General features: G+C 36.6%; 1 protein-coding gene across 4 annotated transcripts in view; it reads right to left on the reverse strand.

Annotated features, from left to right (window-relative positions):
• SPICE1 (spindle and centriole associated protein 1) overlaps nt 1-19354 on the reverse strand; it is a 47162-nt gene extending 27808 nt beyond the window's left edge. Inside the window, exons 1-6 of one of the 4 annotated variants that reach the window (XM_081080371.1) lie at nt 19254-19354; nt 12876-12974; nt 10210-10257; nt 5696-5839; nt 2918-3020; nt 2103-2209 (exon numbers count right to left, since the gene is read on the reverse strand). In XM_081080371.1, coding sequence (XP_080936497.1) covers nt 2103-2209; nt 2918-3020; nt 5696-5839; nt 10210-10257; nt 12876-12974 — 501 coding nt within the window. In that variant the 5' untranslated portion in view covers nt 19254-19354. Of the gene's footprint in view, nt 1-2102; nt 2210-2917; nt 3021-5695; nt 5840-10209; nt 10258-12875; nt 12975-19072 lie in introns of all 4 variants that reach the window. The other 3 variants (XM_081080373.1, XM_081080370.1, XM_081080372.1) reach the window with 3 other exon arrangements.
• Between the last annotated feature and the right edge of the window lie 479 nt (nt 19355-19833).

Raw genomic sequence — 19833 nt, forward strand, 5'->3', positions numbered from 1 at the left:
ATCTATGCCCCGCGACTTTGCTCCTGCTCTCTCCACTCAAACTGCTCTCTACAAGGTCAACATCAACACACTTGTTCCTAAATCAAATGGATATTTTCAGTCTTTGCCTTCCCTTATTTCTGACTCATCAGATATTAACGACTATCCTTCCTTTCCTTCAAAATCTTCTTGATATGCTCTTCCTTTTAAATTCCATGATACTGTATTACTTGGTTTTTCTTCTCTTCTTCTGGCTGTTTCTTCAAAATCTTTAAATAGAAAATCTTCTTTTTCTACCCTTCTCTTACATCTGATGTGACTCGAGGTCCTCCCTTTGGACCTTTCCCTCTCACCTGATTCTCTGAATGACTGTGTCTAATTCCAAAGTTGCAATTACAAGTCACATGCTATTAATATCCAAATCTCTATCTTCACTCAGATCTTTCTTGTACCCTAGACATTTATATCCAACCGCCTAAATGCCTAAAAGATATCCCTGGTAAAACATCCTACACATATATACTCAACATGTCTAACCTGATTAGCTTCCTAAACCTCTCCTATCATTCTTCCAGAAACCTTGTTCCTGCCACATGACCTAAGGGTATTATGACCTACGACCATAAACAGCATCTACTCATGCTTAAGCCGGCAACTGGAAATTGGGAATTATCGTTCTTTCTCATCTATCACATCCCATCAGCCACCCAATCCTGTCACTTCTACCCCTTTTTAATCTCTCAATCTATCCCTCTTCCGCTCCACCTTCTTCCCTACTGCCGCTGCTTTGGTTCAGGTCCTCACCACTTCTCACAAAGATTCCAACCTAAGTCTTCTAACCAGATCCTCTTGCCACTCTTGTCCTTCCCCAATCTATCTTCCAGGCTACAGTCGATTTCATCATGGCTCCGTTCTTCTTAAAATCTGTTAGTGGCGCTACTCTTACTTTCTGGTTCCTTACCCCTTCATGATCTAGTTCCTCCCTGGCCCTCTAACCTCAGCTCGTGACACTTCCCTGCTCTATGACAGAGACCGTGATTATCTAAAAGTTAACCTTTTAATAACATAAACGGTTTTGGACAGTGATATGGTTAATAGATTTTGGCTATTTGAAATATACGTAAATTCTATTTAATTGCCCTTGTCAGTAGAAAACAGTATACTTAACAAGTCTTTAAATATTCTGGATCTTATAATACCCTAGAATGATCCTTCTAACTGATGATTCTCCTTTATTCAAAGATATAAATAACTAGGAAATTACATTGAACAGGTACTGAGTCCTAATCATTCATAAGAAGTTTTATTTTAATATTAAATTCTTCATGTGCTTTTAAAAAGTGTTTACTATCTCAAAATTCTAAACATTTTGATTAATTAAGAGTTCCAGTTAGGTTAGGATATAGCTAGATAATGTTTTACTACTGTAATATATTTCCCATGTAACTAGTCAATAAATTCCAAGTTTCCTGGGTAGCTACTTTTTAAACATACTGATAATACATTAGAAGGGACTAACATTTAATGGAAAACTAGTATCTGCTATTATGTAAGCACTTCACATAACCTGTCTCAGCTGACCCTCATAACAACTGTAGTAGGTATATTCTCTTCCCATGTAACAAAAACACTCTGAGCCAACTCAGATACCTAAAGAAATCAATAATCAATTCAAGATCAAACACCTGGCAGAATATGAACACAGATCCACCTGACTCCAAAGTGGAAAGATTCCCTGCTGTTTACAACTGGCAGAGGGCGGCACAGTCTTATGGAGACAAATGCCAGGCAGCCTAGATTTGAATGTCATCTCTGATGCATGCTAACTAGCTATGTGATCCTGGACAAGCCACTTAAATTTTCTGAGCCACAGTTTTTCCATCTGCCAAATGGGACAATCATAGTATACTTCCCAGGTAAGCACTCGATGTGTTAGTTATTATTACCCAGTCCTACTTTGATTAGTACAACTACTCAAAGAAAGCGCAATATGCTTGAGTAAGAACAATTCTAGCAACCACAGCATGGTATTTGTTGATATTTAAGTTTTTGAAATGTTGCCACATTGCCTACATAAACTTAATTTCAGCATGAGCGTCTTGGCTGCAAGCAGAACACATTACCTGAGGCTCCACGACAGATTCACTAAGAATGGCCTGGGTGACAGGGTCTTGATTTACCACTATGGGACCTTGAGAGGAATTGGGAGCCATTGTTACATTCGGAAACCCTGCAGAAGGAAAATGTCATGATGATTTTGTTTATTTTAATTAAAGTGACTTCACAAGCACTCTATACTGCCATAGATTTGTATCATCATATAAAAAGCCTATGAGGTTGTTACTGTTATTAGTTTACAGATCAGTATACTGAAACTCAGAGAAGTACAGTAACTGGCCCAGAGTCATGCTGATAAGTGACTGAGCCAGGATTTTAACCTTAAACTAAACACTAATGATCATTTTTTAGAGGTTAAGCTAAACAATGGACTACATATACATTAGAGTGAATAATGCTGTCTCTCTGAGAAGAGGTGAAGTTCCATTTAGAGAGACTGAAGTTGCTTTAGTTTTCAAATTAGCTTTACTCAAAGTACATATAAACACAGATATTTTAATTATATGGTAATTTAATTAAACTAAAAATCAAGTCATATTTTAAATTATAAAATCTTATACACTGAGCTATAAAATATTTGAGCAGACAATACAATTTAGTTTTCCCTAGCTGAGTAATTTGTAGTTGTTAATATTGTTAATGAAAAGCAAACAAATCATAATGAATATATGCCTAACAATTCTTGTATGCTATCCACTCTAAGACACTTATAATGTAAATAACATGATGACTGAAAAAAGATTTTAAATTTTTCCAAATAGCCAGTTGTGGACAATGGTTGATAAGAATAAGAAGCTTTTGTTTGAATTGAATACTTTACCTGTGCGCCTACGAGGAAAATCAACAAACAGATCTTTTGCTGCAGCCATCAAATTATCAGATTTTTCCAATACATCCTGCATCTGGTATTGGTCAGAAAGAATCTAGACATGTGTTAATAATAAATATTATTCAGAAAAATATATATACTTATCAAATCACAAAGGAAAAGTCCATACATAGGCACAGAGCATAAAAATAACCATAGGCCACTACCTTACTGAAATCCTTCAGTAGAAATAGCCTTAAGTACCAGTAGATGGGGCTGTTAAAATAATTAGTGGATTTCAAATACTTGGCTGTAATCCTGAGAAACAGATTATTAAATTGTGACCCAGTACATACACATATATATGTACATATATGTACAATATAAATGTAAACATATAACAATATAACAGTTTTACTAAACCTTAGTCTTTGAAAATCACTCTGATATTTTCTTTTTCATTTCTATTCTACTTTTTAAAATGATGATTGTAATCTCCTAACTTGACTTCACAATCCATTAACAAGTTGTGATCCACAATTCGAGGTTTCAACCACTAAAGTGATTTCAGAATCCACTAATGGGTCATTACCACAACTTAAAAAACATGATGTAAGATGTGCATTTGGGGGCATAAACAAAAAAATGATAGTTCTTTCTGTATTTATAAACAATTCAGGTTTTTATCCTGGAGAGATGAGAACTCAAAAAATACTATTACAGTAATGCCTCTGATTATGCACTTTCTCATTAGGAACTTTCATGATGATAAGCAAGGAGACACACTAGAGTAAAAACAAGTCAACGCTACCCACCACCAGATGGCATTCCTAAATTGAAAGGAGTCTCAAAATTGGAAACTCCCTTTGCCAACGCTGACTCAAATCAGTAAGACAAATGCTCTTACCATAATTTCTCTCGACCATTTAAACAAGTCTATAATAAGACCTCCGTGATTGTTTTAGGACACAAACAAAAATCACATTCTGACTTTTTCCCCTTCTTCCCCTGCCTACGGCCAAGGAGGTTGACTGACAGTTGGTGAGAACAAAGTCCTGAATTTGTTCCTTCCAAAAAGAATAAGCTTGGGAATGGTATTAGGCAAACAGAACATTTGGAACCAGAAGACTGGGATCCTAGGCCCAGTCAAAAGATACTAAGCAAAATCTGACCTCTTTAAACTTACTTTCTTGAGGTGTAAATAAAGATATGATCACCTCCCCACACCCACAGGGATGTTATAAAGACATGGACACACTGAAAATCCGTATACCACTCTAGAGATATTTGAGATTGTTGTTACAACTTAAATTGTATTATTCCATGCACTAAATTTCTATCCCTGGTTAGCCATCTTGCAAGTATGTGCAATCAGAGCTTAGGAAAGAGAGTAAAGGGAGCATTATAATATATCACTTGTACTAGAAAAATTACACAAAGAATATTTCCTAACGGCAATTTTAAGAGTTTACTATTTAAAAAAATAAATAAATAAAAACACTGACTTCTTTATTTTGATAAATTGACAGAAGATTGTGGAAGAATAATTTTATCACATGAAGACCTGATATCAATTATAATGAGGTCTTCAACAAATCCATTGCCCTGCTGCTAGTCTCTGTCCAGGGTCCTGGGGGCACATGGATTGACTGGCCAGAGATCATCTACTGGCTTTCCTTTGCTCTTTCTAGATTTCTTTATCACTCCTCTCTGATAAAACTCATCCTCTTGACAGGTAAACCAATCTCTGCATGCCCACTTATATATATTCATTGCCCAGATGGGTTTGCAGCACACAAAGCCAAACTTATGAGTGGTGGGGTACATATCTCAGGAGAGGAAACAAAAGCCCAGAGTCACCTCAAAGGGTCTGCCTTTTTTCATGGCCAGATGTGTATTCTTAGGCCTTTCACTGGGAATTACCACATAACATTTAAATGTACATGACTTGTCCAAAATCGCCAAATGATACTTATCTATAAAGAACCAGTCTCTCTTAATCCACTGTTCTTTTTATAAGCTCATGTAAACATTTATTTGGTAGCTATAACTCTTTCTGATGATTTATAAGATCAAGCCTTTCATATTTCACTAAGAAGCCTAATGAATTCCTCAAAAGACAGAGCGTGGTTTAAAGCTACAGCGAAAGGTCACCCAGAAGTGCCATAAGCTTCAACGCCAAACAAGAAGCAACACTTAGCACATTTCTTTCACAATGATTTCAGCCCAAGTAAAAGAAGGGTTTTTTGCTGTAGGTTTCTTCTTATTTCCGATATTGTTTATTCCGACACATCTGATTACTTGTCCAAATAGCCTTCATCTGTCAAAAGATGAAGGCAAATACAAGTGGCTTACTGACGTGCTGGACAAGCACCCATCTTTTGCAAAGTAATCTAAGAGCTCTGTGTATGAACTGAGAAAAATAATTACTGCAGCTTATCTATGCTATAAGGCACTAATTGTGTGCCAAGGACTATGCTAATCACTGTAGAAATCGCCTAACAATACGATCATATAAGTAGTGTATTCCCATTTTAAAGATGAGGAAACTCAAACTGGTAAGTTAATAATTTGTTAAAGGTCACATGGCCAGTAAGTTAGAGAACAGGAATGAAACTACGACACTAGATTCTAATTGTCACCACTGAATGGTTTCCAAGGTCCACGTGCAGATCGCTGTATACGAGGCAGTAATTACTAGAGTCTCTCCAATTTGAATCAAATTGGGGGACAAGAGAGGAATCTATTTATCTCTTTCTAACTCTACAGACAATGCAGTTGAAGCATTACCTCCTTTATGATAGACAATCTCCTTTTCTCAAGATTAGAAATTTCTGGTTTCTGCTTCTTCCATTTTCTCTTCAAAGCCTTTTCTTGGAGTTCCCAGTGTGCTAATGCTCTGTTCTTGGATTTGTGTATTTCATGACGACGTAACTACATAAAAACGAGAATATAAAAGAATGTTTCAGGAACGAAGAAGTTGCCTATTCAGATGGTAGGACCACTTAATATACTTCATCTTTTTTAAATTTTTCTGGCTCAACATATGTATAATTATATTCATAGCCCAAATTTTCACACCCTTCTAAATTTTCAAAAAAGAAGTCTCTAGAACTTCTGGACCTAGCTAAAAGACAAACTAAAAAGTACATTAATGTCTACTTCCTTTGTACAGATTATTCACTGAACCAGTACCTTTTTTTAACTGTAGGTTAGGACTCATTTAATGGGTGGTATCATAAAATCAATTAGTGGGTCAAAACCAACATTTTTTAAAAAAATAAAATAGTACATAGAATAGGAAATATTAAGACACATTGCATATAATAAAGAATTTTGTTAAACTTTTCAGTTACATATGTATGTACAATTGCACACACACACACATACACATACAGACTAAACATAATATAAAAGGCACCAACCCACTGAGCCATCTTTGGCAAAGACACAGCCATTTCATACTCACACATCACTACCAAGAACTAACAGTGCAGTGTTTTTCCAGCCCCTGGATGGCTGCATGTGCAGAACAACAGGGAAGTGGAATTCCTGAAGCAGAAGCAGAGACGTGAGCCACAGCTTAACAGTTAGAGGGGAGGAATTCATTGAGGTAGCTAAGGAATAAAAGCAGATGTTGGCTTTACAAGCACTTTAGTATTTGGACCTGAAAATATGAACAAAGCTGTGTGATAAAATGTACTGATGTGTTTCCACTATGTAAATAAAAAATCAATCCATGAAGAAGAGACTAACAACCAAGTACTGGGTAGGGATTCAGATTCACAAAAAACAAATGAAGATGACATTTTTGAGACAATTAGGGAAATTTGAATGTGGACTGGGAATTAGGTAATGCCAAAAAATTATTATTACTTTTGTTAGGTGTGATAATGGCATTGTGGTTAGGTAATCAAATGTCTGTATTTTTTACAGTGCAAATTGAATATGTAGGCACAAAATGCCATTCTCTGGGACTTGCTTTAAAATGCTTCTGCAAAGTTAAAAAAAGGTATGATAAATGAAGCAATTATGTAAAGTTTTAATAACATCATATCTCGATGAAGAGTATATGGGAGTGCTTTATAATTTTGTCTGCACTTTCACTTGCGTTTGAAATTTTTCATAATAAAAAAATTTAAGTCAGTAGAGCATTACTATTCTCCTCAACAAACATTTAATGAGTACCTATTAGGACTAAGACTCCCAGGCCCACAAAGACATAGAAGATATGGTTCCAATCCCTCAGAAGCACTAAAATCTGCCAGGAAGGCTGGGATACACATAAAGCTCACCAACGTGCATTAGATGGCACATACTCCATGCCTTATGAAGGTAGGAAGTACGACAATAGTTCAGAAGAGATACCACACGTTGGGCAACTTCAAAAAGTAGGACTTCAAACTTACTACAAAGCTATAATACTCAGGACAGTGTGGTACTGGCATAAGGATAAACATATATATTGTGTTTCCCCCAAAATAAGACCTAGCCAGACAATCAGCTCTAATGCATCTTTTGGACCAAAAATTAATACAAGACCTGGTATCATCATATCAGATCATATTATACTCAGTCTTATATTATAGTAAAATAAGATCCGGTATTATATTATAGTAAAATAAGATGGCTGTTATATTAATTTTTGCTCCAAAAGACACATTAGAGTTGATTGTCCAGCTAGGTCTTATTTTCAAGGAAACACGTTATCAGTGAAATAGAATTGAAAGTCCAAACTAAGCCCTTATATTATGGACAATTGATTTTTTAACAAGGGTGCCAAGAAAATTCAATGAGGAAACAACAGTCTTTTTAACAAATGGTACTTGGAAAATTGGATATCCATTTGCAAAAGAATGAAGTTGTATCCCTACCTCACTCTACATACAAAAATTAACTAAAAATGGATCAAACACCTAAACATACAGGTTAAAACTATAAAACTCTCAAAAGAAAACAGGAATAAATCTTTGTGAACCTTGGGTTAGACAATGGTTTCTTAGATATGACACTAAAAGCACAAGTGACAAGAGAAAAAATATATAAATTGGACTATATCAAAATTAAAAACCTTTGTGCTTCAAGGATATCATCAAGAAAGTGAAAAGACAACCAAAAGAATGGGAGAAAATATTTGCAAATCATATATCTCATGAGGAACTTGTATCCAGAATGTATAAAGAACTCTTACAATTCAACAATAAAAACACAAATAATTCAATTTTAAAATGAGTAAAAGATTTAAATAGACATTTCTCCAGAAAAGGTACTATGACCAATGATAACCAATAAGCACATGAAAAGATGTTCAATTATTCAACATCATTAGTTATCAGGGAAAAGCAAACCAAAACTATAAAGAGATTCTACTAGGAGAACTAAAACCAAAAGATGACAAAAAACAAGAGTTGACAAGGGATGTGGAGAAATTAAAACCCTCATACATGTTGGTAAGAATGTAAATGGTACTCTCGGTCACTTTAGAAAATAGTTTGGCAGTTTCTCAGAAAGTTAAGTAGTAGAGATATCATAGGATGTAGCAATTCTACTCCCAGGTAGAATATCCAAGAGAACTGAGAACATATGTTCACACAAAAATTTGTACGCAAATGTTCACAGCAGTATTATTCATAATAGTCAAAAAGTAGAAACAACCCAAATGTCCAGAATAGGCAAATCCTAGAGACATAAAGTAGATTAGTTGTAGCCAGAGATTTTTTTTTTTTTTTTTGGTAGGTGGATATAAGAAGTGACTGTTAATGGGAACAGAGTTTCATTTTGAAGGTCATGAAAATGTTCTAAAATTAGAAGGTGAGGACGGTTGTATAACTGTGAATATACTTAAAAATCAATAAATTATATACTTTAAAAGGGAGGGTTTTATGGCATATGAATTATATCTCAATAAAGTTGTTTTTTAAAAAACTATAGAAACTTAAAAAAAGTAACACTTGAATTAGGATAAGGAAGTACGAGGTGTGATCAAAAAATACAGTGAATGTTTAAATGTTTTAAAATTCATTATAGTAAAAGACACGTTGCCATTAATCCCCCTCAAAATACTCCTCCTCACTTCGAAGACACTTATCCCATAGTTCTTGCCACTTTCTGAAGTAGTTCTAGAAGTCCTCTTTCGTGAGTGTCTTTAGATGCGCTGCCATCGCTGCCTCAATGTCCTGAATCATTTTGACTTTGGGGAAGAGCCAGAAGTCGCCCAGTGCCAAACCCAGTGAATAAGGTGGATGAAGACACACCATAATGTTTTTATTTGACAGAAATTGCTGTACCAGAAGCGATGTGTGACACGGAGACTTTTCATTGTGATCAACAAATACAGTGAATGCTGTTGCTGAGTGCCATCCAACGGAAAGGCAGGGATCTTCGATATGGGAAGCAGCGCAATGAACCTTAGTAACAGTGTGTGACAAGTTTCAACGTGTTCAGTGCCGTCAGTCAGATGTGAACTACGGTTAAGAGAAGGTGTGTTTTAAAGTGTGCCGTAAATCATCCTCCATCATGACAATTCTCTGTGTCACACATCGCTTCTGGTACAGCGATTTCTGTCAAATAAAAACATTATGGAGTGTCCTCATCCACCTTATTCACCAAATCTGGCACAGTGCAACTTCTGGGTCTTCCCCAAAATCAGAATGATTCAGGACAGCGAGGCAGCCACGATAGTGCAAATAAAGACACTCACAAAAGAGGACTTCCAGAACAGCTTCAGAAAGTGGCAAGAACGATGGCATAACAAATCGAGGGGTAGTATTTTGAGGGGAACTAATGGCAATGTGTGTTTTATTGTAATACATTTTTTTATTTAAACATTCACCATATTGTTTGATCACACCTCATAAAGTAAGATTTGGACAGATAGAGAACGAGGTAGGGAAACTGTTCCAAATAAAGAAAATGGCATGAACTGGCTCAAATATGGAACGACACATGGCCTGTTCATTACTACATAGACTAGACCAGTATGTTTGTATAGAAAAGTAATAGTAAATAATGCTGAAGATATCTATAGATAGGAAAAGATAATATATGTATACAGGGCAATACTGGACTAGAAAGATTTGAACTGTAAAACAAACCTATCTAATGAAATTCTAATACACGCTAATTGATAGTCTTAGGTAGAATCAGGAAGTCCAAAAGATATGCTTTTTGATTTTATATAGACATGAGCAAGATTAAACATAACTGAACAACTTCCAGGAAGTACCTTCAGTTTCTATTCTGAAATTAGAAACCAAATATCAAATAAAACATTGAACAATCTTAACTTTTGATATTAAACTTACCAGATCTTCAGGAGTTGCCCGATGAACTGTTAAATCATTCACAGTATTCTGCAAAAAAGATGAACTTTCTTTAAAGAAGAAAAAAGGTTTCATAAAAATTACTAGTATTTACTGGATTTTTAAAAATGTGATTTTAAAGTTTATTTACCTTCTTTAAGTAATTTTCTTAAAGGAAAAATTCTCTTTAGACTAAGTTAAAAAGCTATTTAAAATCAGTATTTATTTATTTATTTATAAGATTGATTTTCATTTTTTTTCAAAAGCTGCCTTTCATTAGTTTAAGCCTTCTGTACCTGTTTTCTTTTACATACCAGATGGATCTCAGTTAAAAGACTCTATTTAATAAAATATGTTATCCTCCAAGAAACCTTTCTTTGAAGAGTTAAGGGGTTTGATCATCACATTTTAGGAATAAAATTTCTATTTTAAATTGAAATAAAATTATTTTATATTTTTACATAATATATAAAATAAAACTATTTATTTAAATAAAAATAAAATATTAGTTTCATTATTCAAACTTCTTACCATATTTTTTTCACATTTCTCAGAAAGTTGCATCATGCCTATCAATAGATATTGTTCCTCTGTGTGTATTTAGGTATGAGGATGTACTGGATTTTAATGGCTGGAAATGAATTCAAAATCCTGGAACCAAAAAATCTTTCTTGTTCTTTTAAATGTTCTATTACTTTTATGTACCTTATAGAAACTACCAAACTATTTTTAGGTGTCTTAAAGAAAACAAGGACTAAATTCACCAAGCAGGCATACGTTATATTAAAACAATGAATAAAATAGGATAGTATATAATTTAAATGAGTATTAGCTAAAGTTGTAGTTTTCAAACAGTATTCCATGGAAAGAGGCACTTCTAAAGATTCCTAAAAGATAAACTGTGAACACTATAGAGAGGTGCAATTTGTGACCATGCAAACAAACACCGTAAGCATAGAACCTATCATAATAAGAGACAGGTATAATTTCATAAAATGTGAAAATAGTCACTTAAGTAAAACCTCACTGCACCACTCCAGGAGGTTCCTTTATATTCCAGTCTGTGTAAACAGTATCCCCTTGTAATTGTGCAGTGCACTGCCTTACACACCTCTCAGTAGCAGCCCTGCATTTGGCCCTTTCCAAAAAGACTTCTGCCATTTTACTATACAGATTTGGTAAGGCAGGAAGTAGAACAAGTCAGAGTTTTACTTCTAAGAGAAATATAGAGAGCTGAGTCTGTGAAATAGCTTTTGATATATTATTCAAAGACTTAACTTTTCCGCCATAGTTTATATTTAGCTCAAGGCATTTCTATACTAAAACTGTTATTCCTTTCACCTTGATTTAGAAAAGTACAAGATACAACTATAAGATTATAAGAATTTTTTTTAGTAATCATAATAGAATTTAGGCATATAAATATGTGATATGCTTGGAATTAGTTCTCATGGGAAAAATGATTTCATTAATAACACTACCACCTAAAACTATTTCCTCTTGAAATTGCCTTTAAATCTAATTTACAAGCCATTTCAAAAAACATCTCACTGTTCTTATCAAAACAGTGTTATTCAGTTTGATCTCTCTTTCATTTACCATTCACTCCAAATGACTTATAGCTACTTTCAAGTTCAGTCTACCTTCAAAAAACAAAGATTTTTTCCAGCACACGAGATAATAAAAAGTAAATGAGAAATGTTCTGATGCCATTTCAAATGATGGATTTCCATTATGTTTTCAGCAAGAGCCGCAAATCAGAATAAATACTGATCTCTCAGAAGGGGACAATACTTATGTTATTATCATGGGCATCTTTTTCCCTTTTAATCAGTTTCACACTGATTAAACCAAACCCTGAGAATCACACCCTTACAATATTTTATAGCCAATCAGCAATTTAAACACAGAGAAATCCCTGTCCCACTTCCAAAGGCTATCAGTTTGTCCAGGATAACTGGCAAAGATGGTTGGTCACAGCCCAGAAGATTCCAAGTCTAAAAGAATCCCGAGGTCCAAACTAGTCCCTGACTAGTTACTCCCCACTGCAGAAAGTACAGGCACGTAAAGTCTCATGGTCCAAACCCAAGTACCAGGCTGCAAAAAATAAAAATCTCCTTGGTAACACAAGGCAGTATTTAGGGTAGAAGCCATGGATCATGTCCCAGGTACTTGTTTTGTACCTTAAAACAACCTTTGTACTGAAAGTGACCAACCTCTGGAGGTGAGCAGCAAACAATTTGATGGGTAAGAGAGCAAGGATCATCTACTTTTTCAGCCAAAAATGCCATTCATATGATTATGGCATCATTGGTAGCTATGGGAAAATCTTAAAAAGTACCCCAAAAATTCAGATATCAGTGACAAAGGTTAGTCAGAGTGGCCTTAAAGCAGTGAATTCTCAAAGTGGAAGGGGGTAATTTTTAAAAACACAGCCCCTTAAGATTCCAGTTCTTCAAAGGAAGTAGACGTTACAGCCTCAACACATGTATTCTAAAAAAAAAAAAACACAAAAGGGTGCTGCTCTTCCCTCAAGACATAGGATGTAACATGCCTGGAAACCCATCCCACCCCATTACACACTTAGCCCCATCCAGCGCACTGTTTGGGGCAACCAGCACCATTCCTTGGAGAACTGTTCCATTGCCAAGTATACCACCTCGACTTACATCCCATTCTTGCTTCACTGATGATTTCTTCTTCTTTACTTTCAGTGCTTTCCTTCCTCCTCCCCGGGGACTGTAACGATTCACTCTGACTAAAGACATCTAGGAATAATAATCATATCAAAATTTTAAAATATAAAACTCATGATTAGGCATCAACAGAGAGGGAAAAAGGGATCTAGGAAACTAAATTTTAAAACATCAGAAGAAAAACTTAAGCATAATGAAAGGAGCAGGCTACCAAAATACTTGGTTCTTTCACTTCGCAATAAAAAATTGATACTGATAACTATGATAAAAGGGGTTTCAAAGCAATACCATGTATATTTATTTAATTAGAAACTCTACGAATGCAGAAATTATGACCTAAAGCAGAGCGCTAGGATAGTAATCATAAGCTTTGCCATCAATTATATAAATTCACAATTAACCTAGAAAATGTCAGTCACATACTAACAGTATGAATGCAAAAGGAGGAGGGCAAAAGAGAATTGCTCTTAAAGTTCTTTTTTAAGCACTTTAACACTCAAATCACTACCAGATACATATGTGCTTACCTTAAATAAAGGTGGCTAAATTTTAAAGCACAAATGAATTATACCACTTCTAGTATATTTTTCACACAGTACCAAATGGGGGTGATTACTGATACTAAACTAGAATTCGGAAATTGCCAATATTTGCTCAGCACTCTTAAAATGGCAATGCTACAGACACTAGAGTAAGCATTATACAAAATAGGAAAAGGACTCATAGTCCCTAAACACTAGAAGACATATATACATATGTCTACATATTCTAACGCAACAAATATACATGACTGCTATTCTAGAACTACTTTACACATCTAAATAATAACAGAAATTTCCAGCTAACCCCCTTACTCCAAAATTATCCTAAAACAAAGATTCTACTATTCTCCTTAAGAACAATTTTTAAAAAATCATTTAGTCTACTGCAATAAAGATGCCTGAATCCAAGTGTTTCTCAAGTGTTTGCCCTCAGTCCTCTTTGCTGTCTGTCCTATCTAACGCTTATCAATCACATTTACTCGTTAAACACAGTATCTAACTTCAGGGTTTACAATCCAGCAAAGGAGATAAATCACATACAACTTAGAAAATAACATTTAAGTTTGATGATGATGCTAATGATGCCACTGATCATGGTGACCGTGGGTGACAGTGGCAGTGGTAATGACGGCATTAGCTAACACACACTGAGTGCTTCTATAATCCAGTACTATTCTAAACTCTTCCCACATATCTCCTTTAATCTTCACAATAACCCCATGAAATGCTTACTGTTTATTACTCATTCTAAAGATGAGAGATATAATGGACAAAGAATTAACCAACTGTGAAGGTCACACAGTAAGTGCAAGAACCATAAATACCATTTTAAAAGATATGCAATGAAATAGAAGTCCGAAACAAACCAGTACTTTTATGGTCAACTTATATTCAACAAGGGTGCCAAGAAACAATTCACTGGGGAAAGAACAGCTTTTCAGTAAATGGTGCTGGAACAATTGGATATCCTTATGAAAAAGAATGAAGTAGGCCCCCTACATCACAACATATATAAAAGTTACTTAAAATGAACCACAGACTTAAATGTAAGAGCTCAAAGTACAAAACACCTAGAAGAAAACATGAACATTAATCTTCATGAACCTTAGGTTAAGCAATGGTTTCTTAGACGTGACACTAAAAGACACGTAACAAACGAAAAAGTAAACTGGACCCCATCAAAATTAAAAAGTTTTGTGCTTCAAAGGACATCAACAAGAAAATGAAAAGACAGGTAAAAGAATGGGAGAAAATATTTGCAAATCACATATCTCATAAGGGACTTGTATCCAGAATATATAAAGAACTCTTACAACTCACCAATAAAAACACAAATGATCCATTTTTGAAATGGCTAAGGGATTTGAATAGACATTTCTCCAAAAAAGATACTACAAATGACCAATATGAAAAAGCACAGGAAAAGATGCTCAAAATCATTGGTCCTTAGGGAAATGCAAATCAAAATCACAACGAGATACCACCTCACACTCACTAGAATATTTCTATAATCAAAAAGATGGAAACAAGCATTGGCAAGAATGTGGAAAAATTGGAATCTTCACATATTGCTAGTGGGAATGTAAAATGGCGTAGCCACTTTGTAAAACATTTTCGCAGTTCCAGAAAAAGTTAAACACAGAGTTATCACATGACCCAGCAATTCAAGTGCTAGATAAATACAAAAGAGAAATGAAAACGTATGTCCACACAAAAACTTGTACATGAATGTTTACAGTAGCATTATTCTTAACAGACAAAAAACGGAAACATCCAAAATGTTCACCAGCTGGTGGATAAATGAAATATGGTATATGCATACAATGAAATATTATTTGGCAATAAAAGGAATGAAGTACTGATATATGCTATAACATAGATGAACCTAAAGAATAGTATGCTAAGAGAAAGAAGCCAGACACCAAAGGCCATATGTTATATGATTTACAAGAAATATCCAGAAAAGACAAATCCATAGAGACATTAAATAGATTAGTAGTTGGCAGGGTCTGAAGGGAGGAGGGAATAGAGAGTGACTGATAATGGACACCGGATTTCTTTTGGGGGTGATAAAAATGTTCTGGAATTAGATAGAAACTAATTAGATAAGTTACTCAAAATAGGTTTCTAATGTTTTTACTCTTTAACCATTTCATTTATGCTGCAGAAACAAGAGAATCATAAAATGTCAGTAAATGTATTTGAATTATGATACATCCATTAAAATTATATTAAAAGGATACTGAAGACAGGAAAATACACAAAAAGTGTAAAAAGCTGAATACAGGGCTGCATGTAGAGTATATTCTCAATGATGTTAATATACATACGTTATTACTAAGTACTTAACTATGCTAAGAGCTTCACGTTTAATCCCACAACCTTCTGAAGCACATACTTTCTTCAGAGACAATACAGCACAGTGGTTAAGAGAAGAGTCTGAAACCAGACAGTCTGGGTTTACATTCTGGCTTTGCCAATAACTATAAAATGGAACTAATCAAATACATAAGGTGCTTAGAACCTTCGCCTACTAAATACTCAATTCTGTTTAAGGATTAATGATGATGATGGCAGTAACAACTATTAATCCTCTTTCCCAAGTGAGAAAAATGGGGCTTAGAGAGATTAAGTATATTGCTCAAAGTCACAGTAATAATAATGGCCAGTGCTGGGAGCTGACACTCAAAACCAGGTCTGACTGACTCATTACAATGCGCCTCCTAGAAAACATGGCTAATATTGAGTTATCTCTGGTTAGTTCTATATTTTCCAAACTTTCCACAATGAGCCCATGTTACAAACAAAATTCATTTCAAGTTATATTATTGAAAATATTATATTTATTTAGAGGCTGAAATTCCACCAGCCTTAATCCTGACCAACTATGAATATGAAGTATGTAAAAACTTAGGAGCAGTCAAAAGGCCCATCTACTTGTTTCTTTCATTGGTGAGGCTGTCGATATAGTATCAAAAATTCATAAAGAACAGTGTTTTTTGATAACTATTTGTACACTAATGGTGACTTCTGATGGTAAATACAATGCATCCAAACAAAAGAGATTTTCTTAAGCAAAGAGATATAGAAATTAATATAAACAATTGGTCAAATTCATGAGTATTATTTGTGTGACTATGAAGTTATCAATTTTCACATAAAAGAATGCAATATCCAAAGAAACCATTTTATGTAATTTTAAAAAGCAGTGGTTAAATGAAGGCATATGTTATAGTCTGAATGTGTTCTTTCAACATTTATATGTTGAATCCTAACCTCCAAAGATGACGGTATCAGGAGGTAGGACCTTTGAGAATTGGGGCCTTTGGAAGGGGGCTTCATGAATGGGATTAGTGTCTTAGTAGAGGCTCCAGAGAGATCCCTACCCCTTCTGCTATATGGAGAGAGCAAAAAGGTGCCAGTTATGAACCAGGAAGAGACCCCTCACCAGAACATGAACATGCCGGCAACTTGATTTTGGACTTCCAGCCCCCAGAACTGGGAGAAATAAATTTCTGTTGTGTATGAGCCACCCAGTCTCCGGTATTTTGTTATAGCAGCCCAAATGGACTAAGGCAGTAAACAACTGTTACCTTTTCTTTTTCCCCACTTCAATTGAGCCCAGCAAAGCTAGCTGTGGCTACTCTAAGATGACTCCCTTATAGAAACCAGGTTATCATAAAAGAGCTATAGTTCACATGCTCACATGTAACACTGTAGAGATATTCTGATGGTTTACAGTGCTAAGGAGTCAAGTAATAAAATTAGAAAATCTAGGCCTAGTTGGAGAAAATCTAAACTACTAGTAGCTTTCTAATTGCTAAAATTATTGGTCTTTTCTTATTTCTCAGGCCCTTCCAGCTCTACAGACTCCCACTCCTGAAAGTCTCCCCTCCCTTGGATTCCATGATACTTTCTCCTGGTTTCGCTCCTATTCTTTTCTCCTTTTTTTTTTTGTAGGCTCTGTTGGTCCCTCCTCACATACCACACAATCAGGGATCTTTATCCAGTTCTATCCCAGTCCTCTTGTCTTTCCACTGGACACACTCTCTCTTCATCCTATGTTTCTGAGTCTACCACATACCAACAGGGAGTTCACATCTCCACCAAGGGAGAGTTCATATCTTCCCTCACTGATCTCACCCACTCAAGTGAGCAAAGTTATGAAGGCATTGAGCACACAAACACACTATGAAATGAGTCCTGAATCAAGGATTCACACCTTTCCTCAAAACACCAAATGTTCATTTCCAACTGCATTCTGTACATATCTCCCAAATATCTCAAATACAGTAGTCAAAATACAGCTTATGACCCACGTTCCCCCTCCCTGCCAACTTCTAGTTCCTGATACATAATTGGCTTCATCAGTAACTGCTGAATTCAGCTGGCATTACCATCCTTCTAGTGGCTCCAGTTTAAAATTTTAGCACCACCTTCCCTTCCTTGTCTCATAGCCAATCAGATACCAGAATCTATGTATTCTTTCCCTGAAATACCTCTCTCATTTCTATCACTTTGTCTGGGCTCTCATTATTTCTCCTAATTGATCTTCCTTTCACTTATTCGCTCACTCTCTTCATCATCCACGTATTATTTCAACAAATATTTTGAAAGCACACGCCAAGAGCCAAGCACCAGATACAGCAAGAAAGTAAATAGTCTGAACCCTCGTAAAGCTTAGAGTGTGTGGGACCACAATGAACAGTAATTGCAATAAAAAGGGGAAGGCAGGAAGTAAATTCAGTGTCAAGGAAATACCTAACTCACTCTACACAAAATTCCCTCGAATTCTCCCAAAAGTGTTTAAGTTGAGAGCTAAAGTATGAACAAAAAGTCAGAAGTGGGGGAAAGAATGGTGGGTCGGGGAGGCATTTACAAACGGTGTGATAGTTTCAGTTTGACTAACAAAGGTTTGAGATGACGAGAGGCTAGAAGGAGGATTAAAACAAAAGGGTCAGAGGCGAGATGCTGCGAGCCACAGCAACTTGAACACTGCCCTGAAGACCTACAGGAAGCCGCTGAAGGCTTTTAAGCAAGGAGAGTTCTGATGGGATTTAGCAAACGCACTCTGGCTAGGGGACAACTGATCAAAGGGAAACAAGATTTCTCTCCAAACACCGTCCCCTCAATCAATCCTACCCAAATAAACGGCTAGAGAACAAGTCAAAAGGTTTTAATGGCTGAGGAATCCACCTCAGCGTGGCACCCTAATCTTCTCCGCCGCCCTCTTCCCCCCCGTGTGGCCGGGCTGACCCTTCTTTCCAGTCTTCCCCCCCCTCCCGCCCCCCACACTTTAGGAAAGCTCTCGCCTTCCCATACAGGGCCAACCATTCTTTGCGGTCTGCTTGGACACCCTTTCTGACTGTCGTCTCCACGGGGTGAACTCCCCCTCACTCCTCAAAACTCATCCAAGGGGCCCCTCCTGATAAACCCCTTCCTCACCATCCAACCGACTGCAGTGACCCTCCCTGTCCTTCTCCAGCTGGACTAGAAACTCCTTGGAAGCCACAAACGGGTCCCCCCAGTTTCCAGCTCTGTGCGTAAGCGCTCGAAAGCGGCGACGACGCGCACACTCAGGTGCTCCTAGGGGGCACGCGGTAGGCATAAACACACGCAGACACGCACCCTGACACGCACACACATTCAAAACAGAGTCGCGGGTGCGCTTTCTGTAGTAAGGCTGCTCCACCCAGGTGCTTGGCTCCCCACGGAACAGACAGACGCCGCCACGGTTCTCCCCGCACAGTAGCCCGGTCCCTAGCTCGGTGGGGCTGAAGGCTACAGGACTCTGGCCCCTCATTACAACCTGCCTGGCCTGCTCCCAACTGTTGCCTCCACCACGACTAAAACTTCAGGATCCGGAACCGCCACAGGTTGACGCAGCGCGCCGCTTCCGGGATGTTGCCTAGGTTACGGGAGCCCCGCCCACTCCTTTGCGTACATCCGGGATGGCCAGTGCGCAGGTGCCGCCCGAAGTCTGGCGTGGGCTCTGCGATTCAAAGGCTCGTGTGGGTCCTACTTGGGTCCCAGGCGAAACTTTGGAGGGTAGGCATGTAGCGTTAGCCAGTTTCTCGTGGAAGATGTTAACTCTCCACACCAATCTTCACACATCACACTTTCTTGCTTTCACCTCCATTTATTTATTTAAAAATGTTTATTACCACCTACGAGTGTGCCAGAGACTATGCTAGGTCCAATTGGGGTCTAAAAACAGACAAGGTCCCTCTCCACAGAAAGCTTACTGCCTAGTAGCAAACAGCTATCAATGACACAAATGTAAAATTAAAACTGTGACATGTGTTAAGAAGTAGGCATACTAACTAGATACTAAGCTTATAAGAATATTTGAATTCTAGAAAAGCTGAAAAGCAGGGATGAGTAAGCTA

The sequence above is a fragment of the Rhinolophus hipposideros genome (assembly GCF_964194185.1).
Source record: "Rhinolophus hipposideros genome assembly, chromosome: 2".
NCBI lineage: Eukaryota > Metazoa > Chordata > Mammalia > Chiroptera > Rhinolophidae > Rhinolophus > Rhinolophus hipposideros.